Source organism: Lepisosteus platostomus, chromosome 21 (genome assembly GCF_059453375.1).
Source record: "Lepisosteus platostomus isolate fLepPlt1 chromosome 21, fLepPlt1.hap1, whole genome shotgun sequence".
NCBI classification, from domain to species: Eukaryota; Metazoa; Chordata; class Actinopteri; order Semionotiformes; family Lepisosteidae; genus Lepisosteus; species Lepisosteus platostomus.
The window spans coordinates 5,020,656-5,047,920 of record NC_142631.1 but is presented as its reverse complement, the minus strand read 5'-3'; the positions used below and the strand labels follow the sequence as shown (position 1 = coordinate 5,047,920).

The window sequence follows — 27,265 nt, the reverse complement described above, 5'->3', positions numbered from 1 at the left end:
TGAAAAGAGCTCAGCTAGGCACCACAGTCATAAGAAATGGGAGCACAAACTGTAGTTAGACCACCAAGCAAGTAATATTCTAGAGGTGTGATACTGTTGTGTCATACAAATGACAAAGTGCAGGTGTCTGTGATGCAGAAGTCTCCTTATAACATATGCATATGGAAGTCTGGCTTGCAACCACCAGACTTAAAAATAAGTGGCTGAAGATGGTCCTTTATACCTTAAAACAAAACCAGTTACTATGATACATTCTAAACAAATGATAAGACAGCAACACATGCCAATTAATTATATCTAAGTTGCAGACTAGACAACAGTTAGTTCTTTTCACATTCTGGGTGTACAGCCAGCTTACCAAATACATGCCTTTTAACTTACTGACCAAAGACAGGCAGCATCTTTATATATTTGAGTACAAAGCTAACTTCAAGACACTGGAGTGCATAGTTTGCAAAAATACAAAAACAAGAAATTATATTATTATCTTGCTTCCCAGGTGTCTCTCTTATCTCTTCAATACCAACCAGTGGCACAAGCTACAGTATGTCTCTTACTCTTTCAGCCAATAGGATAGAAGAGGCAGACAGGATGCAGCTTTGATCACAACTACTAACAATATACCCAACAGCCAACAGTTATTGGTTAATGTTTCTTAAAGATCTATACTGGGTTATTAATGGTCCATAACCAACAAGGGGAGTCAATGTGGGCTCTTGCCACCATCTTGAAACAATGCACCAAGGTACCCAACTTCTTGTCTTTCTAAAATCAGTCTGCTAAGAAATCCACGATATCTCTTATAGGAATATTAATTGAAATTGCAAAGCTAATTAATATGCATTCCCATAATTACAGAGACTGCATGTAATTAAAAAACGCCACTAATCAGAAAGGTTTTTAATTCATAAATAATGATGTTTAATCTCTTTGTAAAGACCTTTTGACCATACTGGAAATAAAAACGGCAAACTTTCTGAATGTTTCTTAAAGATCTACTGGGTTTTTAATGGTCTCTGTATTGGTCTTAAAGTATGTAAAGGTATTAAATGACACAACATTTTAAATACTGGATTACGATGTAATGAAAATAACTATTTGTAAATATATAAAAATCAAATTTAATGCTACAAGAGCCATTTAGTCAAATAAGCCTCATGTAAGATCTGAAGAGGACAAAAATTCCACTAGTCCAAAAAAAAAAAGAAAAGCATTTGCTGTGTATTTGGTAAAAATGACAAGTGGACAATCGTATTTGCTGGATCAACTTCACTGAGTGAATGAAGAAATTCTTCAAAATTCAAATTTGTCAGTGAAACCAAACTCAAAAAGCAATTTTGATTCTCATTGTTGGGTTCCTAAATATTTAATGTTTTATTTCCGAATCAACACATTTGGGGTACATTTTTTCAATCATTTATTCTCAATCTTAACAGAAATAGTTAAAATCACTGATTTAACTTCCTTTCTATAGCACTTCTTTTTCTGCCTACAGTTGTATAACCTAACACTTGGTTTCATTTTTAATATATTTAGTGATTTAAGAAGCCATATCAGATTTTTCATTTGCTTTAAAACCAGCTTCGGATGTTTGAATTTTTATTTATCATGGGAATACGTCTCATAACTCAACCAAATGAAATACCTGACAGTCCAGTTAAATAATTAATAATAGTGACAGAATGTCTCAGACCCCTAGCTGGTTTATTAGAATTTCAAGTCACCCGAAATTTAGTGGCTACTTGCTTGGGCTTGCTAAGATGGGTTAATGTTTAAGGCCTATGTAATACGGTTGATTGGCTTCAGTGCTCATCCCTAAGCCAAAGAAAATAAAGGTTAATTAACAGCCGTGAATGCTGGTTGTCACCAACACTGCATCGATTACTGGGCTCAAAATGCTGCAACACAGAGTCCACTGTTCATTCACTCTTCAGTCTTGTTCAATTCAAATTACGCTGAGTAAGAAGAATGGACAGTAAGTTAACTTTCATCAGCTCTTCCAGTCTCTTATTTCTGTTCTTAGTTCCATTTTTTTCCTCTTTGTGTGAAGGCTTTTATTAGAGAATTTATTTTATCATGCTTCTGTAGAGAAGATGCAATTCCGAGTTTAAACTTCTGTTAAAGAAATCAGTTTAAAGTTCTGCATGACCAGTAATACAGTATTTGCTTTAGCATTCACAGCCTAAAGCTACAATGCCCCTCACAAGTGTGCACTTGTTTTCAGAGCTGTTGAAGGTTCTTTCTCTGACGGTCTTGGTTTCTGACTCTGCTCGTCTCTGTCCCATGAACTGCAAGTTCTGTCTTACAGGCCTGGCGGACTGTACACATGTTTCCTCTTTGACAACTGGTAAGAATTGGCACATCCGCTTTGTTCTCGAGGTTGGACATCTTTTAAATCACCCTTTTTTTATTCTGCGAAAAGTAACTACATACTGTATTGATCTTCAAGAAGAATAAAATTGGTTCATGTTTTGATGTTCTGTTTAAGTTTATATATACTGGGTATAGAGGCATGCATCATAATTTATATTCTTGTACATTATATTTGTAATGTTGCCAAATCATAGTCTTCATACTTAAAATCATGTCATGCACAGCTTTAGGTAATTTATGTAGCACTTTATGTGAAAGTCATGGGAGAACAGAATTTTGCCTAGTCATTAATTCTTACATTTGTAATTGAATGACCTTATTTATACTAGTGTAATAATAAATACACTAAAATGAAATGGATGAATAGAATGTTTCTCTTCATCAAATTCAGTATTTGAATCTTTTAAATTATTATACTTTTTGAATGATTTGAATACAATGTGGTTCTAACATAAAGCAATTAAAACATTAAGTACTGTGCATGGAAGAGCCTTCTAGAATAATTATGGGCAAAGGCCATTGGTTTTGACACAATACATGCAAATAAAACATGGATTTTTAATGGAAATGTTTTGTTGGAAGTTTTGGCAGGTATCCCCACCTCTATCGATAAGATACTACTACGGGGTGGACCTCTGACCCACTTTCCAGCTGAAGCTTTCAGAAACTTTTCTCAGCTCAAGGTTTTGTCCATCAATAACTTTCCTCTTTCTTCCCTGCCGGAACACTCATTCGCCCTGGCCGAGCCAAACAGCTTGACAGAGCTGGACCTCAGCAGCAACCTCATCCGCGGCTGTGGAATTGAAGGTGCTGCCTTTGCTGGCCTTCACAACCTCACTGCGCTGACCTTGTCTGGCAACTTTCTAGGTACTCTGAGAACGCCGTGGTTTCAGCCCTTGGCGAATCTTGAAATTCTTAAACTGGATAACAACGGCATTACCTATCTTCAACCAAGAATTTTTGAGAACTTGCTTCACCTCAAAAAACTGAATTTAAGCACCAATCAAATGACCTACGTTTCCACAGATACGTTTTTCGGTTTGAGATATTTGATGGAACTGGACTTGTCCAGTAATCAGCTGATGTTCGTCAGCGGCGATTCCTTCAGACCCCTCACCCATGTGAAGGAGATTGTTTTGTTTCGTAACAACTTAACATCTCTTCCCTCCATTCCAAAATCCACAACAACCTTGCATCTCCACACCAACCCATGGCTGTGCAGCTGTGTGCTGGTAAGCACCATAACTGCTTTGAAAGTCAAGGTCATGGATCCCACCAGAGTTACCTGTGCCAGTCCAGCTGAGATTGAAAAACATCCAGTTCTTGAAGTCTACCACGTTGTCTGCAATACAAATTCATCTGAAGATAAATACCCACATGACTGCACAGCAATACTGGACTGCTGCCAGTACTGGGTTTATGGATTGATGGGTAATATAACCTCCTAAATCACATATGAAATACCACTTTATGTTCACTTGTATGATTAGAGTACCTATGGAGAATATATGCGGTATATTTTTTTAAAATTGCGGTGACTGCTCTTGCAACTTCTATGCATTTAAAATGTCGTGGTTAATAAGTATATTAAACGAATATGGTGTCACTTAAATCAAAAAATGACAAATGGAAACAAATACAGCTGTTATGGTTATTATATACTGTATCTGTTGCTCAGTTCTTCAGTATTTTAAAACTTATACAATTTTTCTAACACAAAATGTAAAACAACATGGTTTCAATTATGTCGATTTTATCATAGTGGAGGAGTACGACCCACTGAATGCTTTTATTGAAACATTTTTTTTATCTTGCTGCTATATTAGGATGTGTACACATAGACATTTCCAAAAAGATGGCAGTAAGGATTCTCCTTGACAAATTTGATTTTTCTGTCTTCCAGGAGGGTTCATTCTGTTACTGTTTGTATTTTTGCTGGTCTGTCTGATGCATAAGCACTGCAGACAAGATCGCCTCACTGGCCCAGTGTCTGGGAGGAAGGACTGGGACACTGTTGATTGTGAAAGGGGTTTTGGAGACACAGATAACAGGCTGTCCAGTGATGCAGATCGTCCCCATTCTCCTCCACACTGTACTTTCCAAGGGAAACATGCCCTGACGTCTACAAGAAGAGGAAAGGAGGGAAGAATCACTCAAAAGATTGATCAGATCCATTTATGCAGGACAGCTCCTGACTTGACCTGTCTGCCTATGGCCAGCAAACTGGGTCAAGTGAAAAAAAATGTAGAAAGAACAGACCATTTTGAATCAGATGGTGAGTCTGTAGCTTCCAGAGAAATATGACATATATTACCTTGATGGACCCTTACATGGTATTTACAGAAGCCTATAAGGAAGTGCTTGATATTTAAATGTCTCAATGTAAAAATTCACATTCTGGTGTGTGCTGTGGATTTTTCAAATTCATACCTTTCAAGTGAGTCCTATTTATATACTGCACCTGAGTGACTAATGAGAAACACTTTTCATTATACTATGCACCTGTGTAAGTATAATGACAATAAAGTTGAATTGAATTGAATTTAGCTTTTCTTTTACAGACACAGAGTATTTCAGAAAGGAGGGTGTGGTCCACTGTGAGGAACACAACATCTATGTTCAAAATCCCAGCCTGCATGACATCGACAATGCCCAAGCCCAAATTGGAACTCAAGTTACAGCTGGGATTTGCAGTGTGGAAGATAGGCGCTGGCTGAAAAGAGCTTTAAGTAAAAAAAGCAAATCCTGCCACAATTTGAATTTCAATATGAGGGATTTGTCTCTTGAGGGGGAAGAAAGAATGTGGACATGTGATCTTGACCTAAACAAAGCTGCAAAACCTACGAATGAATCATTGGCCAAAGTTCACGAAGCAAGTTACCAATTCAAAATGGAGGATCATTCTAAAACAGAGGACCAGGGCTTGCAAATTTTGGAAGACTTCCCAAGTTGTTTGGTTTCCACTAAGAGGTTCTTCTTCAAGGCTGATAACGCTGCACACTGTGGTGATTTGGGATGGGATACTGATGAGCTTGAAGGCAGTTTGGGGCCTCCAAACTTTCAACCGTGTACTGCCGAAAATGTAAAAGATGAGGGACCTGACAAAAAAGACGAGAGGGATGAGGCCAATGAGTGCAGCAAGTGGCCAGGGGTCGAGGGTCATTTGTACAGAAAGGCTCATGGGAAAAATTGTTTCAAGAGCCCTGCAGTTTCCGATGCTAAACGTAAACAAGGCCATGCTGTGTTGCAGCGGAAGAAGACAAAGCAGGAGAAAAAGAAAGTGGTCTTCTGGACAGGTGAGCTTCTGACCCGAGAGAGGTTCTGGAAGTATCACCAGAACTGCTGTGATGAGTACAAGCCCTGTCCAGCGGCCAGGACTATTCTGAAACAGCTCCTAGCGGCGCCCCCACGCGTGGTCACTGGCAAGGCCTCAATCGAAAGGCCTCCAGGTGACAGCGACCTCCTGCGAAACAACAAAATGCTCTCAGTCAATCTCTTACTCAGGCTCCAGGAGAGAGAGGAGAGGAAACGGAACAGGAAGAGTGCTTTGAAATAGATTCAATCCAGTCTGAGCAAAAAAAAAAATGTCATCAGAATGAATGTATTTCAATTTTACAATTTAACCTACTGTACATCCATATTCTAAATCATTTTATTCATTTGATTACTATTAAACATTCTTAAGTGAAAATGTGAATTAATGAAAAACAATTACAGGCATGCTAGTTGGAAGCAAAATTGACCTTGGAATTTACATGTTGTCTGCTGTTCTTGTCTTCGTCAAGAGAGTATTTTGTCCAGGGCATCATTTTAAATATTATCTTATTTTTAATGGTGTGACAATAGAAGTGACATGAACAATTACCAAATTGTTTATGCTGGGGCAGGTCAGTGATCATGGTGTACAAAGGTAAAATAAGATCTAAGATGTCAGTAAAAAAAAATAGATTTTAGATTTTAACTATTAAATATTAGTCAATTCTTTACATATCACTTTATACTCTTTTCTGCCGTTGATTTTTTCCATCAATGGCACACACACACACAGTACAGTTTCTGTTTGTAGTACTAAGACTGGCATGTGTGCACCTGACAAGCTGACAACTCCACAATACTCCACAGTATTGGTGCTATACAATACTTTTTAATTCTGTAAAGTGCTCTGTGCCCAACAGTTGTGAATTGCCATATAGCAAATAAAACACTGATTGAGAGCCCATGACCCTGGAGGAAGAGTCTTATCCATTCTAAGCCCAGAGCTGAATGGTGTATATTCTGGCATTTTATTTTAAAGCACCTAAATTAGTTCAGCTGAATTGTGCTTTCTTCCCCCGCAGCATGATAACATCTTAAATGACAGGAAGTCAATAATACAGGATGGAACTCCTACCAGTGCTTCAAGCCATGTGCTCATAAGAGCAGAAAGCTCTAATTCCTTAAAAATTACTTTTAGTAACACAGTCACAGTTATGTTTATTTTGTTGCTCACTGGATTTTATAGATGTTCTTTGTGATTAAGGATTAAGTGTAAAATAGTCTATACAGTACTTTAAAGACTGTCATGATAAAATAAGATTTGATTAGGGAATAAATAATTGATGTTTGCTGTAAACATTCCTGTAAGAATGTGCAACACTGCTTTGGGTGTTGTTCAGTTTTAACAATTTTGCTTTGTGCCCTGAAATTCGACTAGGAAAAAAAAGTGCTGAGGCTCAGCCTTCTGCTTCAAGCTCTGACATGGGAATACGCAGCTGAATAGAATCTTTCCTTGTAAATTCTTCAGGCTAAAATATATTAAAGCTAGGCTAGACTATTTCAGCAGCACACTGTAAACTATGCACATTTGTAAAAATTAAACATGCCAAACACCAGGATAAACTGGTATGTTGCATAAATTAAATTCTGAAAACAACATGAAATATATCAACATTTGACTTCTGATACTTGTCAAATAAAACTGTGAGAACTGATTATGGCTGCATGCAGCTAATTTATTGTTTTTTTTTACATAGAACAATGAAGTACGCTGACTTCATATAAGAAATTTTACAAAACAGTTGATACTTTTTTTTCCTCCTTAACAGAATATTTCACACATTCAGAAAAGAGGGTGTCGCATTGGAAGTAAAATACATTACTTTTGGCAAGGAGAGAACATGCATTTCTGAATTGTTAAACATATAGTGTACAGATGCAAGAAAATATAAAGTTTACAACAGCTTCGCAGTGCAGTAAAGCAGTTGGGTGATTTTTTAAAAACTATATACTCAAGTCTGTAGTTCATAAAATCTGCACAGGGCTAAAAATAAAACAACTGATGAAGACGAAAACACATACTGTGAGAAGCAAATTAAAACATGATCTGAGTGTTCACAAAGAAAAAAAGGTTCTAAAGAAGAAGAGACAACTCAGTCAGTCTAACTCATTTGGTTGCCAAGTTGCTCCATGATCCAAAAATGTGAAGTGTGTTCACTTGCCAAAAGGAGTTTTAACAAATGGTCGGGAGGGATGACATCAGTTCTCCTTCAGCTCTTGTACTCTAACTTGTAATTTTGCCACATCCTGAAAAAAACTAGAAATACCATAGTCTGCCTCCGTCTTGCTGGCATTTGTGATCCTGCAGCGCTCCCCCACTCTATCTCCACCTGTGAGGCTGTCCCTGGGTTAACTTTTCTTCGTTTCCTACAGCTTAGCGATTGGCTCTCAGGCAAGTGGATTAAGCCAATAGCTCCCCCATCCCTAACTCGCTTGTGTACATCATTATTGTACAAAAACATCATTATTCCTTCAGAAATATCACCAGACTACCTCTAGTCTCCGTGCGTAGCTTGGCACATTAGTACCTGTCTGACTTACCATCTTTCTACTTCCCACCTTGTAACCTTTGTTCATCTGATTCTGGTCTCCTGTCCCCCCCAAGCTTGCTTGCACCCTATGGGTGACATGGCCTTCTCCTGCTACATCCCGAAGCTCTGGAGTTCTGTTCCCAAGGATATCAGAGCCACCTTCTCTGAGCACTTTCAAATCCAGACTCAATACCTTCTTCTTCAGAAAGGCTTTCAGTTAATCAGTTCTACAGTATGTCTGCCCCTTGCATCTACTTCTGCATTCTAAACCCTTGTGCAGATTAACTCTTTTTCTTAATTTTTTTTTCTTGCTTAAGTAATTTTAAAGGCACTATATAGAATAATGATTATTATTTATTATTACATTCCTAAATGTATTTTCATACCAGTTGATGTCATACCTTGCAAACTACATCTTAAATCGTTTTGTCATTCTGTGTAAGCTTAAGAAACAAATACAAATTCAAATGAGAATTCATATCATATCAGTTATGAAGATATACTGTATGAAGAATCGTGCGGTTTGCCTCACACAACTGGGCACTGAAATATCGAAAATGTTTTTAGTATCGCAGCATGCATCACAGGATTCCAAAACTTAACTGTGCCCACAGAAGTTAGTACATGTCAATTCCTTGGTGATTCTGGAAATTCATTTCCTACATAAAAAAACAAAAAAACATGCAGATATGTCTAGGAAACCTTACAGTCCTGCTCCTACCCCACTCAACTGTGGTGAGCAGAGGCCAATCTGGTTGATGTAGTAGAGGACAAAAAAGCATTGATCCAATTACCACCGTTGTGGATTTTTTGTTTTCAACAGCTCTGTGAGAAAGCCACGGGTTCAAATTGTCACATCCCCATCACAAAGAAACCTTGTAAGATCTGTGCAGCTTTTTGCAGTGTTCAACCTTTGTGCATCCGAAATCAATCAGGTTTAACCTCCCCCCTTGTGGGTATTCCACAGAATTGATTGGTTGTCTGCTTCCTCACATTTCTAAATTATAGATACGGTCTCAACAGGTTCAGGAAATGTGAGTGAGACAAAACATGCAAAAGAATGTACTGTGAATTTGTGCTATAGGTTTTTGGTGACACAGGCAGGCTTTCAGATATGCTTGTCAATATTGTATTAGAATATTTACTCGTTCTTTGCAAAAATGAAAAAAAAGTGAAGAAGCACCCAGGCATTTATCGTTTAAGTCATAAGTCATAAGGATCCCCAGCCCCTTCTCTTTGTATTGTTATTGTGACACCTGTGATATTACAACATTTTAGGACAAAGCCCAGCAGACAAAGGAGAAGATTCTCTACCAAAAGAACATAAGAAATGTTACAAACAAAAAAATGCCTTTCAGCCCATAGAGCTCACAGTAGCTACATACTGCAGGGATGTCATCCAGCTGTTCCTTAAGAGAAGCCATGGCATCAGCTTCAACATGGCTGGGTAGCTTGTTCCACACCCCCACAACCCTTTGGGTAAAGAAGTGCTACCAGTTCAAATAATAGAAACTGCCCTTCTTTAGCTAAAAGCATTAAATAAAGCCACATGTAGTACAAGTATATTATATACTGTGAACTAAACTACTTCAATGACATATAAATTGGCATCCTTTTCATTTCATACATAAAATTTGGCAGGGTTACAGTAAACATTTAAATATATTTACATATACTTTTCATAGAAATTTAATAACAAAATGTACATAAAATAAATGATACATAAGTACACATATACAAAATCACCAGCTTTTGGAATTGCAAAGCCTCCATCTATTAAGACCACTCAAGATCGCATCAAAGCACATAACACAACTGCTGACAACAGCAATAGCCCTGTATCCTAGCAACAACAGAGACTGCAGGTCTCGGCTGTGTGTAACCCTATGACTTTTACAGTAGAATACTTTTTCACATACAGGTACAACAGAACATAATAATACATGATATGACCACAGCACCACTCTGTGTGTGACGGTGTGCGTTAATGCGTAACTGAGGTACTGGCTGATATCTACAGTAAATAAAAAATACAAACATTGGATAGGCCTCAGGACATTCCTTCTTTATGCTGTTCGAGGTTCCAGAAAAATCCAAACGTGGAAGTCCTAAGTTGGCAAAGCTTTGACTTGCTGTAAAGTGTTAGACACTGACTGTTCTGGTGTGATGATTAACAGCTTCAATGACAGTAATGAGAGCAAAATGATACAACATTCTCTAAAGCGAGTAATTCTGAACCTTTTTGGTGAGCATCTTGTCGTCACCTTCACTGGGAACTGCACAACGGCGTGTCCTCAAACACAATCCTTCCTCATCACAACAGGCAGTGCCACCCAGCTCTGTGAGCAACTCTTAAACATTTTTATTATCCTACTCTCTTTATTGAGAATTTTCCCCGCTTTATATCAAAACACAATTTTAGCGTGATCTTCCATTTGAAAGGTTATCGATTTTGTTTAAAAACAAATGGTTAATGTTGATATACTGTCAGAAAGTCGGTGTCATTAAGAATTTAATTTTTATTTTAACATGTATATATGTTTTCTGTGATTCATTGTACAGTGCCATACAGATGATGTAGCATGAAAGACACTATAAAATGTTTTTTTTTGTTTTAACTGCTTTATGGTAAATTAAGAGAAGCTGCAGAGAAATGTGCTTCTCTCTTCATTCAAATGAGGTATTAAATAATTCAATAAATTAAAAACTATATGTATATATACAGTACAGACTTTGTAAACATTGTATAGAATGTATAGACACCACCTAATCTGTAATCTTGTGTTTTTGCTTTAAGGGCCAATGAAGCAGTTGGCAGCTATAATAATAATTGCTTACACTTATATAGCGCTTTTCTGGACACTCCACTCAAAGCGCTTTACAGGTAATGGGGACCCCCTCCACCACCACCAATGTGCAGCATCCACCTGGATGATGCGACGGCAGCCATAGTATGCTATAGATAGGGGTAATTAGGAGGCCATGACTGGTAAGGGCCAATGGGAAATTTTGGCCAGGACGCCGGGGTTACACTCCTACTCTTTTCGAGAAACGCCCTGGGATTTTTAATGACCACAGCGAGTCAGGACCTCGGTTTTACGTGTCATCCGAAGGACAGCGCCTGTTTACAGTATATTGTCCCCGTCACTTTACTGGGGTATTAGGACCCGCATAGACCACAGGGTGAGCGCCCCCTGCTGGCCCCACTAACACCTCTTCCAGCAGCAACCTTGGGGGAGGTCTCCCATCCAGGTACTGACTAGGGTCACACCTGGTGAGCTTCAGTGGGTTGTCAGTGGTGAGTTGCAGGGTGATATGGCTGCTAGTATAGATATCATACTCATCCTCCCTTAAAAAGTAATCAGTTACAGGTTTCATCTATGATTTAAAAATGTAGTAGTGAGACCTTTTGTCTTCTCAAGTTCAAAGTGTTTGTGATACTAATCCCTTTTAGTCTACATACAGTACGGTGCAAAAGTTATAGATAGCTGATAGTCAGAGGAACAGTGTGCAATCAAAGTATTAAATCAAACCAACCAAAAGTAGGAGCTCAGTATTAATTTTCTTGATGAACAGAAGCTAAAAGCAAAATTAATGAAATTTCTGATTTTGTCTGTTCAGACATTAATTTTTTTGCTAAGAAACTAAAATCTAAAGAACAAGATAAGGTTAAATTATACGATTGTGTATTTAGAAATATGTGCAAATATTCTAATGTTCTGTTCTTACAATATTAAATGCTCCATTTCATACAATTTTAAAATATTTTATCGATTAGTGTTGATAGGCACACTTGAGGTACACCACCATTTAATTGTCTTAATTAACCCTTAGCTACTGTTTGACAAAAGCATGAATAAATCTGGAAGCCACAGTACTTACCAATTTGGCTGGCAACAGGATTCTCCAGAAAAAGTGGAATGAAACTTTATAACCATAACTTGAAATAAATAAGGCAGAAGATAAAGGCAACGATGATTATAATCCCCTCACTCAATATACAGACCAGCTGGCATATGGCTTAGTGATGCATACACATACAGTATACAGGCTTTAATAAGGAGACCACTGAGCCACACTAGTTAACACAGGTGTGTTGATACACAGTAGATTCTCAGACACATGAACACCATAGTTATCAACTGACTATTCAACAATCCTTAACACTCCAGACTAGAATTGATCATGAGGTGTGAGTTTGGATATTTTTAAGATAAAGATTAAATGTATTAAATTTTTTTTAGTAAGAAGGCTTTAAAATAGATTAAAATGAAGCTCTTATTTTTGTCCATGTATAGCAGAACACTAAGACATCAGAAAAGAAAAGATGACTTGCACTTTAAAAAGAGAAACTGAGGGGAAACTAACTGTACGTGCAGAAAATAGTTTTGCACAAGGTTTTGACAAGTTAAGGAAGCTTGGATATATAGGTTATGTTACAGATCAACTTAAATGATTCAATTTGGCATTTTTCTTCTTAAAGGTTTTCAAATCACTATAATGTGTATTATGTGAATTTTCAGTTGTGAAAGAACATCCATGACCTTTTTCAGAAGAATATACTGTGCATTTCCCTCATTCCAAACGTGCTAATAACTCTGGGGTTCCACTGTTACTATGATATGTGATGCAGTCACTAACAGAATAACAAGAATCATACACGAACCAAATCAGTTAAGACAGTGGTTCTCAAACTGTGGTACGCGTACCGGCAGTGGTACGTGGAGTGGCGCCAAGTGGTACGCCAAATGACCCTGGAACTGTTTCGTGTGCGCTGAAAAATCGGGACGGGTTTTCATATTTTGTATTTTAATACGTGTCGAATACGCAGCCTACGTACTACGATACAGTGCGCGCTAATACTTCAGTGGACACAAGAGATACTCTGTAATTTTATACCACTCTATAGGAATGCGTGCTACGGATGCAAGTGACCAATTGTATTTAAAAAAAGCTACTGTATCTCCAGCAAATAGGGAGAAAGGACAATGTGCGTGATTTTGGAACAATGCCAACGTTCTAAAACAGGAATGCATAGAAATACGTGCTACAAACGCAGGTAATCTTGTAAGCACACGAAAGTGTGATAACAGAAAAATATTTAAGAACTGTTCTAATTTGAGAAAATTACACTGAGCGTCTCTGTGTTTCGCTCCCATGCGCATGAAATAAAAACGTTAAATAAATACGGAAATAAAAACGGAAACGCGGAAAAATGCAAGCTTGCGTATTGCTTAAGCAGGTAAGCTACACTATTTTTGAAGAACCTTATTTACCGTTGGCAAAAGAGCTGACACGTATTATGTGTAGAGAAAAAAATGCTAAACAGCTCGACCTGCTGCCCCCCTCCCCCTGAAAGACACAGTCATTCATAGAATTGTTGAAATGAAGGATTATATCAAAAGTACACTGATAGAGCGCGTTAAGTTGAGCAGATGTTTTTCACTGCAATTAGATGAGTCTGTAGTCGATTTGGCAAATTTGCCCGTTTACGTTAGATACGAGTTTGAGGGCATGTCCCATGAAGACTTTCTGTTCTGTAAATCACTACCAACAGGAACTACAGGAGAGCACATATTTCAGCTTCTGAATGAATTTATCGAAGAGAATGGCCTCGACTGGATAAAATGCGTCTCAGTTTGTACAGACGGTGCTAGAGCAATGACAAGCCGACATAACGGTGTAGTTGCACGAATTAGAGAGGTTGCTCCAGAAATTAATGTACGCATTACAACATCCACCGCGAGACCTTTGCCGTCAAGAAAATGCCTGACGATTTAATATCTGTTAGACTCTGTTGTGAATTGTATCAAGGCTCGAAAAATTAATTCACATCTGCTTTGCTCAACTAAACAGGCTCACCCCTCTCACTGAAATGGTGCTTTTTTATTAGTTGTTGTTAATGTTTTTTTTTCTGTAAAACACTTTGAGAAGCCACCTTTAAAGGCGCTATATCAAATAATGTTTATTATTATAATATTTATTATATGTATGTGTGAGTGTGTGTGCACGCGCGCTCATGTTGGTCATTGAGAATTTCTGGGGTTCCTATGAGATGATGACTTGTAGGTGGTACTTGGATGCTTTGGTTGGATTAGGGGTGGTACTTGGTCCAAAACGTTTGAGAACCACTGAGTTAAGACAACAGACTTCTCAGTTGCTTGCGAAAAAAGGTTTGTGAGATTCTAACCTATGCCAAAATAACGATACACACCTCTGAAAATTGAATCGTGTGGTGCAGCTGTGTGGTTTTTCATTAATCTCAAAATAATCAATAGTGAAATAATTTAAGAAATCTGGTGCATCATGGCAAAAGGCTGTTAAAGATGCGTCTTGTTCTCTGCGTGACCTACTAGCAACATTTACTCTCTGGATGGTCTCACCAGTTTCCTGGTGATTGGCTCTTTGATTTAGGTAACCACCGTGCAAAGTTTACTTTAAAAAAAATAGTTTCCTTCCCACAATCATCTTAGTAGGTCAACAACTATTTTATACAAGACGTGCTCCAACCCACATATTTTCTGGGCCTGTTGTGTGGATTCTTCTCACACAACCGCACTGATTAGAGTGATTAGAGAAGTGCTGCCATTGTGGAAGGGGTCTGTCAAACTGACATTTGCTAATCTCGGTTCCCCCCCTTCGTGTTCTCGTCTCACCAGTCCGCCTTCTCCCCCATCTCAGAGCGGACAGCTGCACTCTGCCAGTTGCCGTGTCACGTCCAAGGCACTCCCAGCGCGTCTTCGCCAAGCAGAACAAGCATCAGGTCGGTTTGGGGCTGGAGGAAGGGAGCCCTTTTCAGAGCTGGGTCTCGTCTCTGGTCTCGCTCCCGAAGTCTTGTTTCATTATGCCTTTCGCCGCTTGAGGCTCATTAGGGACGTGAGCCAGCGGGTCTGATCGGATTAGGTACCTAGAGCAGAGGAAAGCGAAATAATTAAGAATCCCTCTAAATCCTCTACATCAGCGTTTCCCACTTTTGCTCATTCAGGCTGGTTTTTACTCCAGCTCAGCTCCGCGTCATGTAATTTGACTCTTAATTGAACTAATAATGTGATTAATTTAAACTTAACGGTTTCAGCTCTTCAATTTATTAGAGGTTTCATTTTATTATTCAATTTAATAAGTAACATAAAATGTCCTTCTCAATTAAAAGCTGGGGAACCCACACATTGGAATTGGTCATTCCTGATTGAAGTTGAACTTGCAATATGAGGCTCCAAACACTAATTGATTTTTTTTAACCTGGAATTACCATTTAGTTTTTTGTTCTGTTACTGTATACTTACCGAATTGGTAATCAGCCAATTGTATATGACGTGGCTTTATGGCTAAATCTCATTTATCTGCTTGGAAGAGAGTCAGACACAGGGACATTCTCCTCTGACATGCCAGTTATCATTTGCCACAAGGCAAGCTCCACAGGAGAGTGAGCACCAGCCGAAGGAGTGGACATTCATCAATGTTTCCACAAGTCTGAGGGGCCAGGAAAGTCACAGGAGCACCTAGGAGATCAGGCCTTATCTGACCAATCCCCACTCTATCCCAGCCACACTGAGCTACTGTAGCTGTGCACTGCTGCTTGGGCAATCCCAATGGCCTCCTCTTGTTTGAATCTGTTCTTAATTCAGTCACAAACAGCTAGCGCCATACCTCTGACTTGAACCAGCAATGATGGAACCGTAGGACTTGACCTGAATTATAAAGAAGTCCTTGACTGCTTGAGCCAATCTTGTGAGTCCCAGAGAGCAGGGTGTTTGGTCCCCTCAGTGTCCTGAGTACGATTGCCTTCTCTTTTTCACCTTGGCTGTGGGATGTTTTGCATGCAGGATTCAAAGACTTTTCAAGCTCGTCTTCAAGCACAAGTACGTTCTTTGTGCTGCAATTATATTTTTATTCAGATGTTTGCTTGTTTTTTATTTCATTGCTTTTCTTTAGACTAACAGGGCCATAGAAAGACCACTGTATATTGCTGTAGGATTTTAAGCACAAAACATCAGGAAAATATATATAAAAAAAACATTTGGCAGAAAGGCAATTTGTATTTTGTTTGCTATAAATCCTATCTTTTTGGTTTTTAATGCAATTTAATTCCATGCCAGATAACAATGATTTGTGGGCATTGTGCTGTGAGGTGATTTTCCCTTACACAGGTATGTACCCCCTATAGAGGGTATCACTAAAAAACGTCACTGCTGGTACCTACACAATATCGTTGAGCTCCAGGCGCGTATCTGGGGGAGGATTTATAAGAACATAAGACAAGGTATTCTGGTGATCGTTCATTTCATCTGCAATAGAGACAGGAGAGTAATAAATTGAAGCAAAACATCTTTAAAAAAAGGTCCAAGCATGAAAAATTAAAAGTATTTTATCAAATTTTTAAATTAAATGTTATCTACATACCTCCTAAATGTGCTATCACAAAAAAAAAGCTTAATGAGCCAAACTAAGAAATAAACAGTTCAGAAATCTCCCAACTTAACTTTGTATAATTTTCTAAACTAATTTTCTTTTTCTTCAAGAAAAATCCTGATACTTTGGTACAGTTTCACAGTACGTTTTTGCTAAACTTTAACAATTTAAAGGTGCATCTTCAATATTTTCTTCAACTACTGTATAGTAAAATTAAAATCAATCAATATCTTTACAAAATCATTTATGAATTGAGATTTCATACAACATTTGTAATGAAATTGAGTTATAAAATGCATTAATTAATGTCCTTGTTTACATCTAAAAAAAACATTATTTTTTCCATTAAAATAATAATATTTTAGCACATAAACCTAAAAATGCTTGGTATACAAAAAAAAAACAACATTTGAGTTTTTTGAGATTGTTTACATGAGCGATATTTAAAACCATAATGGAACTTCTATTAATTAATAATCCTTTTTTGTTAGGATTTATGAAGACCGGATGTTTATCACAAACCCACCTGTGAGTATCACTTAAATTGCCAGGAAGAGTAGGGAAAGAGAATGTCTTACAGTTACAAGTAGGTTAAGATTCATGACTAAACCCCATGCAACAAATGCAGTTTGGACCAGTAATCTCTAGTAATACAGAATTTAATTCCATGCAGGAACAATGCTCATTTAGTCTGCTTAGGAGACATGTACAGATCACTTCAAGACTTATAACAGCATCCTGGGCTCAACACTTAGTTTTCATTCCACAATAGAGAGCATCCTGTTCTTGGGCATGCCCTGATAGTCTAAGGCTAAATGTTGATGAGGCAGTTTGGAGTTCAAGATGAGAACGTTTTATTTTAAAAGCTCCACATACAAAGAAAGATCATTCAATTTTGGCGATGCTAGAAGTCTGCAACAATGCAAAAATAATCCAGACTTGATGATAATCATTTCCCATTATAAAGGTACAGTAAAGATAGACCATGTGTAAATATCTCACTGCAAATTAAAGATCATGGGTCCATTTTAACTGGAACAATAACCTCTTTTTGTTGTTCTTCTTTTTATGATAAAATTAGAAGCTTCAAAAAGAGGAAATTTGTGCAATTTACTCAATTTTCTCAGCTGCTTCGAATCCTGAAACGAATCAAACCTGATATGCAATGGGAGTCTTACAGTAGTTTTTCCCCCAAACTTAAAGAAATGGAGTGTATGATAAAACAGTACAATGAGAAAAACAATCTAGTCCAATTCCAGTGTGCTACAGAAGATCTTAGCTGGAAGTGAATTTGAAATGAGGCGAGCAACCACACAGCACATGAAGACATCATGCCTCATTAATCCCACTTATATTCATATATGACTGGGAGTTTCAAGATCTCATTTACTGGCTCACCGCTCATAAGTCACTGCCCAAAAAATTAACTAGCACTTGGATATGCTCTAGAATGGGGCGATCTTGGAGAAATCAAACCGATATTGCACAAAACTAGAGTTTATGACTGCTACTTCCGAAAAAAAACAATTCAGGTTGGCTCTATTCTGAAATGATGTAAGAAAAATTAATGTAATTACTGTACATAACTGGTCTCCAGTATCGGAAAAACACTTCATAGTGCATTGAATTGTAAATCATTTTCATTATTCAAAAATTTGCAGATACTGTACAAGCGCCCACAAATCCCCCCCAAAAAAACAGGCATGACATTATTATACCTAGCCAGTAGCAGGCTTTTGCAATAAACGGCAAAATAAACTAACAACTGATAATGAAATCGAGCCAATTATGTACTGTATATACTGTATACTGTGATGAGAACAACGCCAGTTTTTTTTCTTGCATTGTTCTCATCATAGTATACATATACATAAAGTTTAAACAAGTATAAGATAAATACTTGACTGATGACAAATTACTGATGTGATCATAAAAGACATGCAAAAACAAAAGGTGGATGTTCCACTTGGCAGGATGGATTCTGTCATCAGTTAACACAAGCCTTTAATAGAGTACATTTAAACATTGAAAGAAATACCATATCTTACTATTACTTTAAAACACTTCAGGATCACACAATTTATATTATATTACTTAAATTATAGTATATTACTAATGTGGAAAATTAAATAGCTTGAAGACTGTAGTTTTTGAAACACACTTTCTTTTTAATGGAACTTAAAATATAATGTTTTAACACATTTATTCAAAAGAAAATTGGTTACTAAAATTCAAACAGACAAAAAAGACAAACAGGTTTGAAGGTGTAAAGAATTTAGTTACCCTTTTTGCATGGTTAAGTGACACACAAACACCATTTATGTTTGTTAATATTTTTATATTCTGATATTTTGTTGTTTTATTTCATTACCATCAGTAAATGTAAGTAAAAAACCTCATTTTAATAGTGTCTCTTTTTTGTTTACATAATGCGTTTATCTAGTCCTATTTTTCTGAACATACTATTTACAGCTTACTTTAGATCAGTCAAAGAAATGGTGTGAATCCAAAAACATGGACAGCAATCAGAAGCCATTCGGCTTACAGGCCCCATCTTTCATCAGTTTAAAATGTTCTTATAAGGTGAGTGCCTGTGAAATTAACAGAATGTGTGTCAAAGAAAATCGGAGTAGCTTTTGAGTCTGTTAAGGTGAAGGACTAATTCAATTTCCTGTGAATGCCGTCTTCAAACCCAAGAAGGGTACAAGGAAATGAAAATTTGTAAAGATCTATCAATTGCACTTCTTTGCCTAATCCACTTTTAGTCTCTTTGTAAGTATACCTATTATGAAATGATTCCTAGATGATGAACTCCAGGATTTGTTGGGATTTGCAGGTCTAATTCGATTTCTGCTCCTGAAGAGCCACTATGACTCCAGTGTGACAAAACAATCCCACCTTTAGTCCTTGGCCTGGGCACAGTTGCAGAGCTGAGACTCATGCAATCCATCCCTCATGAGTGCACTGTCAAGCATGTGATCTAACTGTAGCACACTACAAAGGTCTTTTAAAGCTCACAAAAGGGTATTTCTGAACCAGGACTAGATTGATTAAAGGGGGGGTGGGGTCAAAAAAACCAAACAGATTCTTTTAAAATGTAACACCAAGAAAAGAGAAAGGGATGAAATTGGTTGCGAAGTTTCAATCAGCACAAACACTCCTAATTTGAGTTGGGTAACTGAATGATCTCCCACTGTTCATCAGATGCTCATAGCCCTCAGCTGAACTGTTCCTGTTAGTTTCATTTTTATTTGTGCTATTTCTGCTCCTCCACACCACCTCCTGAATAGTTTGCATGCTTGTTGTGCTGGACTAAGTAACCTTTACCTTACGAAGCACTAACCCCATTGCAGAGGGAGTAAGACATCTGTAATTATGTGCTTGAATGCTTAGAAAGGAAATGCAAGTAGGAAAGCAAGAATTAAAAAAGGCAAATAGAAGAAAATTCTGCATTATCCTTCAACCAGCCAACTATTAGAGAAAACTGCTCACCATTTTTGTCTTTTTTTCAAAGAAAATCAGGTCAGATGGAAGATGCTCTTCTGTTATATCGTCTTTCCCAAGTAAACATGCTTTACTAACTCTGTTCTTCTGACAGTCTGATCTATTGCCTTATTTCAAAATATTGGAATTAAGAGCTTGTTTACAGATAAAGTGATCATGATGTTACGATAGTCATTCATTTGCCCAGTGGTTTTCCCATGTAACTTCCAAATGGCTTTTGAATTGGCACATTCACAGTTACTATGACCATAAATACTTTTAGGAGGAGTTTTTTTAATACTCCAAAAAGCGTTGAATATTTTTGTAAGTAATGGGAAGATTTCCCTTGGAGCTGAACTTTTATATTCATATATATAGTTCATTAGATATTTAAAACTGATAATCTTGTTGGGCTTTTTCATTTTAATCTCTAACCTTCATTTCCCAGAGAGGGTTTTGCATTCTTGCATTTCAGTAGATTTTCTCTTTGCAAACAGCAACCCTAGCAGAAATAAGGCAAGGCAGTAAAGAAGCATTTTCCATACAACCTCATTCTTGGGCTATTTGTTCTCATAAAGCAACCAAAGCACGCTCAATAAAAGAACGCCAGCTCTTAGAAACAAACATTACAAATACTAGCATATTTTAAGATGTGTATCTTGGCAATTATTTACAATGTAACAATAACAGCTAATAAGAATAATTTCTTATGTGGTTGCATTAATTGTATTGGGAATAACATAATTGTTATCAAAGGAAAGAGAAGCCATTGATGTCCTTTAACAGGCATCATAGTTTTCAGATTGTTTGCTTTGGACATTTTGGACTTTAATACAACACCTGAAAGACTGTTTTTTTTAGGCATTTAAACAGAAGGGGAAATACAGTTAATTACAAATAAGACTACTGTCTGAACAAGCGATCTAACTTTATAGGACAACTAAGTGCTTTAGTATGCTAAAGGTACTAGAAAAATAAGTTTATGCCAGATGATAACTGTCTTGAGATCAAAGTTATGACATAAATAAAAATAATTCCAAAATTCCAAGTCACTTGATCATCTGGTACTTTGGTGGATTCTAGATCTTACAAATAAAGCATTTTTGCTTTGGACAGAAATTTAGACAGCATTGTATGGCTCACAGATGACATAGGATTCCACTAGCGAATTTAATTTTAATGGGAGGCCTGATGCAAGATTACAATCACATCTTCCTATTTCTGCAGCTCTGGTGGGTTCAGCTTATTGAGCGTGTCCCGGCGTTTTGCTCTGATACCCAGGAGAGGAATTACCTTGCAAATATCCTAGGTTTACCCGATTCATCACATCACTCGCTGTTAAATTTGCTACATCCTCTACAGGCCACAAAAGGAAAACACACACACAGACACACAGAGAAACAGAGAGAAAGGAAGAAAGGAAGAGAAAGGTCAGGCAAGCAGTGGCAACAGCAGTTCAGAAAAAAAAAGAAGCTTGGAGCCACGGCGGAATTAAAAAAGGCTGGAATGAGGAAAAAGAAGGAAAGCAGGCGAGGATCCAGAGGTATCGAAAGACTGTGAGGCATGAGAAGCTCCAGACTGCTGTCAAGCCACAGGCTACACAGAGCCAGCTACAGCTACAACTGGGGCAGTGTGGTGGCTCTGTGGTTAAGGATCTGCGCCTGCGGCTAGAAGGTTACTGGTTTGAATCCCGCAGCCAGCAGAGGAATCCTACTCCGTTGGGCCCCTGAGCAAGGCCCTTCACCCCAGCTGCTCCAGGGGTGCTGTATAAATCGCTAACCCTATGCTCTGACCCCAAGCTTCTCTCCCTGTCTGTGTGTCTCATGGAGAGCAAGTTAGGGTATGCGAAAAGACAAATTCCTAATACAACAAATTGTACATGGACAATAAAGTGATCTTCTGGGACAAATCTGCAATATTAATGAAGATGCCTAAGGAAATTTTGCATATTCTCATGCCCCATGAGGAAGCCAACTGTATACGTTAAAGTGTGGTTCTTCCTCAATTATTGCCTTTTCATAGTGAAAATCAATACATTGCAAATGAATGTACCTCTCCATTCCCCATCCTTACCAGTCATTCTGGTTGTTTGCCGATCATTTTCCCTGGATGCAGTGGGGAAGCCCCTATTAGTATCATCTGTTCGAGCCTTAACAATATTAATGTTCATTACAATTCAATAAAACAAACCAGAATTAAGCCAAAAGAATTGAAGACCTAATTATTTCTCAGGATTTGAGAAATGTTCCTATTGCACTTTAGTAAATTACAATCATTACACATTTATGTGTAAATATAAATCATGCTCATCACATTAGTACTTTGACATGTCACAAGTACATTAGAACTTTGAAATGAACCATTATCAAAAGGCTGGAAACGATGACTAGCACTTCCTAAACTTTGTTCCCCACAGAACAGTGAGAATGTTCCCAAGGTTATAAATTAGGATAAGGCATTTTTTACACCACCTAGATCATCTGAGTTCTACTGTAGGACCCAAATTGATCCAAGAATCTCATCCAGCTGCTTCTTGAAGGTCGATATTCTTTCTAAACTGTTTTTATATCCATTTTTATTATGCCTAAGAGACAAATCAAGATTGATGAGGTTTTCCTGCACCCTAAAGTACTAAGAATTGACTTATGACTTGACTTGTTGTAATTGGCTGTTAGCAGACGATGCATAGGTACATGAACCTGTGAGAGAAAGAAAATGTGAAAGCAATGGTGGGGGCTGGGATGAAATCATGCTGAACATTTCACTGAACATTTTCCAGTTTCATTTTCGTATGCAGAAAACACACATAAATTATATGTAGTTTGGGTCAGAAAATTGGATTATACAGTATATACTGTGCAACACAAAGGGTTATTAAATGACAGGGGGTTGCTAGTATTAACCTTATTTACTAGAAACGTAACTTTTCTAAAGATGTTTTTTGTATTTACTGCATACAATACTGCCCTTATCTGTTAGTCTTAAATGAAAAAAAAAATACCTAGCATAAAATGGTCAAAGAATATTGCCCAACAAGTACACTAACATAGATTACATAATAATTTTTGTAACTGATAGGGAAATCACTCCCTCTTTCCTTGATTTGAAAATAACTTTGTCATCTCTATTGGTGTATACAAAAGTAATGTGCAAAAGGATCAGGAAAGTCTTAGGTTAAAAGATCAGCTAAACTCTAGAAGGCAGAATGATAGTTTCAATACCAAAAAGCACTATAAAAAGCACTACCAGCCCAACATGGAAGTGCAGTAACAGAACTTCAGTGTGTAGGTTTGATTCTTTACTACACATTGTTGTTGTGCTCTTGAGCAAGATATTCTATTCTTATTACTCCAGTCCATCCATTTAAATGAACAGATACCAGCATTGCTGGAAGAGTCTCATGTGGAGGAATTTATGAACTTTCAGAGCTCTTGACACCACAGACACCAAGATAAGCTCTTGCCTGATGGAACATTGAAATCAGTTGGCTGAAATCAAAGCATTGAAGCACTTTCTGTGACAAAATGGAACCAAATGTGGATACCACTGTATACTGTATGCTTTTTAAAGTTTACATTTATTATTAGCACTAATGAAACAAACCAGATGATGAAAGCTGCTTTTCAAGTATTGTAAAGCAGGTGAAAATGCTACAGAAACACAGTAATGTGTCTGGGAGCCCACAAACAGGGGGGGAGGTCTGTACTTACCATAGCCGGTGGTAGGCAGCCCCAGGTGTTTCATTCGGTTCTTGACCAGCTCAGAAAGTTCCTGCCTTTCGGAGCGGCGGTACAGGTTCAGACGCTGCTGGCTGAAGCGCTCGGTTTTGCTCGCCGGCTTGTTCCCTTTTCGGCTCAGTCTCCGGGCCCACTGCATGCTCTTTTTCCTCAGCAAGGGGTGCTCTGATTGGTCGCTGGAGGTGGAGTTCCTGTGGGTGCTTTTATTGCTCCAGGAATCCCTGACCTCCTTGGTGTCCTCACAGTCTTCCACATTGATGGAGATCTGAGACTTGACCACAAACAAGACAGAGCATTACCCAGAGACTTCTGATTCCAGAGAATCCTCACCTGCAGATCTGGACTCCAGAATTCAGCTGAAATCATTTTAATACTTCAAGTGTTTTTTCTTTCACAAATAAGACTGTCAGTAACATGGTCTGTTTTGATTTTTTTATTGCAAAAAGGCTGCAGCATGCAATCTTTCTTTTGACTTATTTCTCTATTGACGTAATACTCATCTTAACAATTACAAGAATATGAAATTGTGCTAGGCAGCAAGAATTGAACAAAGTGGGAAGTGATGATGTATACGTACCTGAGCACAAATATCCTGTGACTGAAAAGGAAAAACAGAAACAAAAATGAAAATGTTTCTGAGACATAAAACAATATGTGTGAAAGATTTTTCAAATTTTGGTACTTCCACCAGGCAGCAAAAATTAAAGCATTAGATGGGAGTGTTTCAAAACAAATCATATTCCTTGGACTTGACAAAATGAAAATGAAGGTCATCTACAGTACATCACCACACATCTAATGGCAAGCTCTTGTTTTACAACTAATTTTTGCAAAATTTGACACCTGTCACTTATTCCGACGAAGTCAGTCACACAAATGTCATTTAAAAATGTTACAGTACAATTTTAAGACAGACAATTCTTATATGGAAAAAATGACAATACTGTCTAAAATATACAAATAATATATATTTGAGGTTCAATAAACTAAAGCCTTTCTCTCAAAGTGTTTACAAAATAATTTAATTTTCATATTTGTTAAGCTCTTCAAACTTGAGTTTATGAAAAGAAGTACATGAAACAGCTTGACTAAGTCAAATGGCACAGAGGCCGACTTGACATTACTATGAAATGGAACAAGTAATAGGTTTATTCCATGCTGAAAAATAAGAAGAAAGAAAACACAACGTTTCGGCCGTGGAGCCTTTTTCAGGTGTGAGGGCTGCTGACACAGCTACCCACCTGAACTATTACTATGAAATGACCTAGTAGGTCATAACTCAAGGAAGCAAAAGCACATTTATGTTTGAAACTCTCACAAAACAGGAGCCATGCTTTCATTTTTCTGTCATCCATGCTCTTGTAGAGTCTGAACAGCCTCGGTCTCACCTCAGACGTTGAGAACATGTGTGACTCAGTCCTGTATATCCCTATGGGGATTTCAGCACTGGATGAACAAAGCTTTTGGAATAACCTCCCATAAGTCCTTATCCATAAGTCTTCTTCTGTGACCTTCATCTGATTAAGAAAAATAAATAACAGCACAAATTAGTATAGAATTACCAATAATCATCATCATCACATCATGTACAGTTTGTACTGCTTTACTCAGGATACAGTACTTCTGGTCAATTCACAAGCTTAAAGTTTCAGTTTTGGCTAATTTTGTTTTAGTAAAAGTCAAGACTGTCTTTATCTCTAACATTAATACTTTATCTCTAACATTAATAAAGACTAACATGTTAGGACTCCTCTAAAGTCCTTCTGCTGACACTTCTTGCGACATAATGAAAAAGAAAACAGGATGATAGCTCCTGGTTTTGCAAAATCAAATTAGGGTTTGAGAGAACCTCAAAGAATTTTTCAACAAGACTACTAAATGGTGTTATAATAAAAGATTAAGTGCATAATAAATGTCCTGATTAAATAATTCACAATAACTTGAAGGGTAAAAACATATTAGTTTTGAACAATACTGATTAACCCTCAGAGGACAAGTGTCAGGTGTCTTGACAGAGAATGAGAAAGCACAATACTCACAGCACACAGGTATCCTGACCCAGGGGTTGTGTCAAGGCCCAGTAATAATCTTGCTATGGGTATCATGTAGTCTTTTACAAACGACTGATTAACAACAACAAAAAAGAAAAATGAAAAAACCTTAAGTTAATGTAGGAGGGTTAGGCATTAAAACAGCTCTTGAATAAAATCTGATGTTTTAGGAATTGGGCTCGAGATGAGAGAAGACAGACAACTGGTCTACATTAAAGAAAAGAAGGCTGTTTAATTGTATGCAAGATTTAAATAAGAATGTAAACGTATTTTTAGCTGCTTTAATTGAAAGTTCATCTTTAGTTCATTGTGTTTAGTTTTTTCATTGCTAATGTAACTGTAGTAGGACTTTCTGCAAAGTTGTTTACAACCAAATAATGGATTTTGGTTCTACACAAAAGTTTGTTTTATTTTTTTTTATTTTGGATGCTGCAATTCAACCTCTCCAAATCCACCCACTGTAAAAGTACTACTAATAATGGTAGCTAATTGTGACGCAACACATTGAAACTGATTCAGTTATTCACATCTTCAGTGGATCAATCACAGGAGAGCTGTTCTAGAATGTCATCTACAGATGGGCATTACGAGGGCATGAAATCCGTACTGGAACCAATAGCAGTTGTTGAATTTTTAAGACATCTAAGTATGGGTTTGGGAGAATAAAAAAACAGCCACAGAGCACTCTGTTGAAAAACAGCAATCCTACGGTATGTCATCAGAGCAGGTGTTATGCCCACAACAGACACTGGAGGGCACTGCAGTTCTGCTACACAGAGAATGTTAAAACTATTACAATTCTGACAATCCAGCCGAATACATCAGCAAAAAACAGAACGAGACACGTTGTTCAATTTCAGCTATATCACTGTAAGCTGTCATTATTTTTTTCTGGGATGATCAGCAGCACATTCTAATTTATATTCCAAAGGCAGCTGCATTATACTGCTGTAACTAAATGACACAAAGTGAATAGAAAATAAGGGTACAAGAAGATAAATAACCATGAAATTACAACAAACATGACATTTCCGTGACCACGCTTTTCATCAGGAATAATGTCTTTATACTACCTTATTAGCTTCTGAAATTTCACATCCACAAATTTCTTTCATTTTTTATTTAATCATGAAGTCTTCCTTCCTTCTTGCACAGTACATAAACATTTCCTTTTGGTTACTGGAAAGGGAAGTTTGTTGTATTATAATTCTGGGACATGTTTCTTTAAAAGGAAGTGCCTTTCTTAACTTTGAAGAAGTTAAGGATCTCACTGAGTTATAAAATTATCTCAACATTTCTGACATAAAAACTATATTTTGGGATTCGTTTTGGCACTTGCCAAATTTTACTTCAATTTGATCAAAAA

General features: G+C 37.4%; 2 protein-coding genes across 12 annotated transcripts in view; one reads left to right on the top strand and one right to left on the bottom strand.

Annotated features, from left to right (window-relative positions):
- Positions 1–1,898: 1,898 nt before the first annotated feature.
- Positions 1,899–7,343, top strand: LOC148643950 (uncharacterized). 2 transcript variants are annotated; one of them, XM_088615223.1, is made up of 5 exons: positions 1,899–1,975; positions 2,225–2,347; positions 2,956–3,804; positions 4,277–4,648; positions 4,935–7,343. In XM_088615223.1, the coding sequence occupies exons 1-5, from the start codon at positions 1,969–1,971 to the stop codon at positions 5,927–5,929; spliced, it is 2,346 nt and encodes a 781-aa protein (XP_088471349.1). In that variant the 5' UTR covers positions 1,899–1,968; the 3' UTR covers positions 5,930–7,343. The 2 variants fall into 2 exon arrangements, with proteins under 2 accessions (XP_088471349.1, XP_088471348.1); XM_088615222.1 differs by lacking the exon at positions 1,899–1,975 and having other exon boundaries at positions 2,194–2,347.
- Positions 7,344–12,607: 5,264 nt separating this feature from the next.
- The window catches only part of LOC148643949 (potassium channel subfamily T member 1-like), a 126,626-nt gene continuing 111,968 nt past the window's right edge, over positions 12,608–27,265 (bottom strand). For 5 of the 10 annotated variants that reach the window (XM_088615210.1, XM_088615212.1, XM_088615220.1 and 2 more), the window contains 7 exons: positions 25,888–25,971; positions 25,237–25,365; positions 24,426–24,446; positions 23,822–24,119; positions 21,405–21,467; positions 16,420–16,504; positions 12,608–15,126 (listed from right to left, as the gene is read on the bottom strand). In XM_088615210.1, coding sequence (XP_088471336.1) covers positions 15,015–15,126; positions 16,420–16,504; positions 21,405–21,467; positions 23,822–24,119; positions 24,426–24,446; positions 25,237–25,365; positions 25,888–25,971 — 792 coding nt within the window. In that variant the 3' untranslated portion in view covers positions 12,608–15,014. The remainder of the gene's footprint in view (positions 15,127–16,419; positions 16,505–21,404; positions 21,468–23,821; positions 24,120–24,425; positions 24,447–25,236; positions 25,366–25,887; positions 25,972–27,265) is intronic. The other 5 variants (XM_088615213.1, XM_088615217.1, XM_088615211.1 and 2 more) reach the window with 3 other exon arrangements.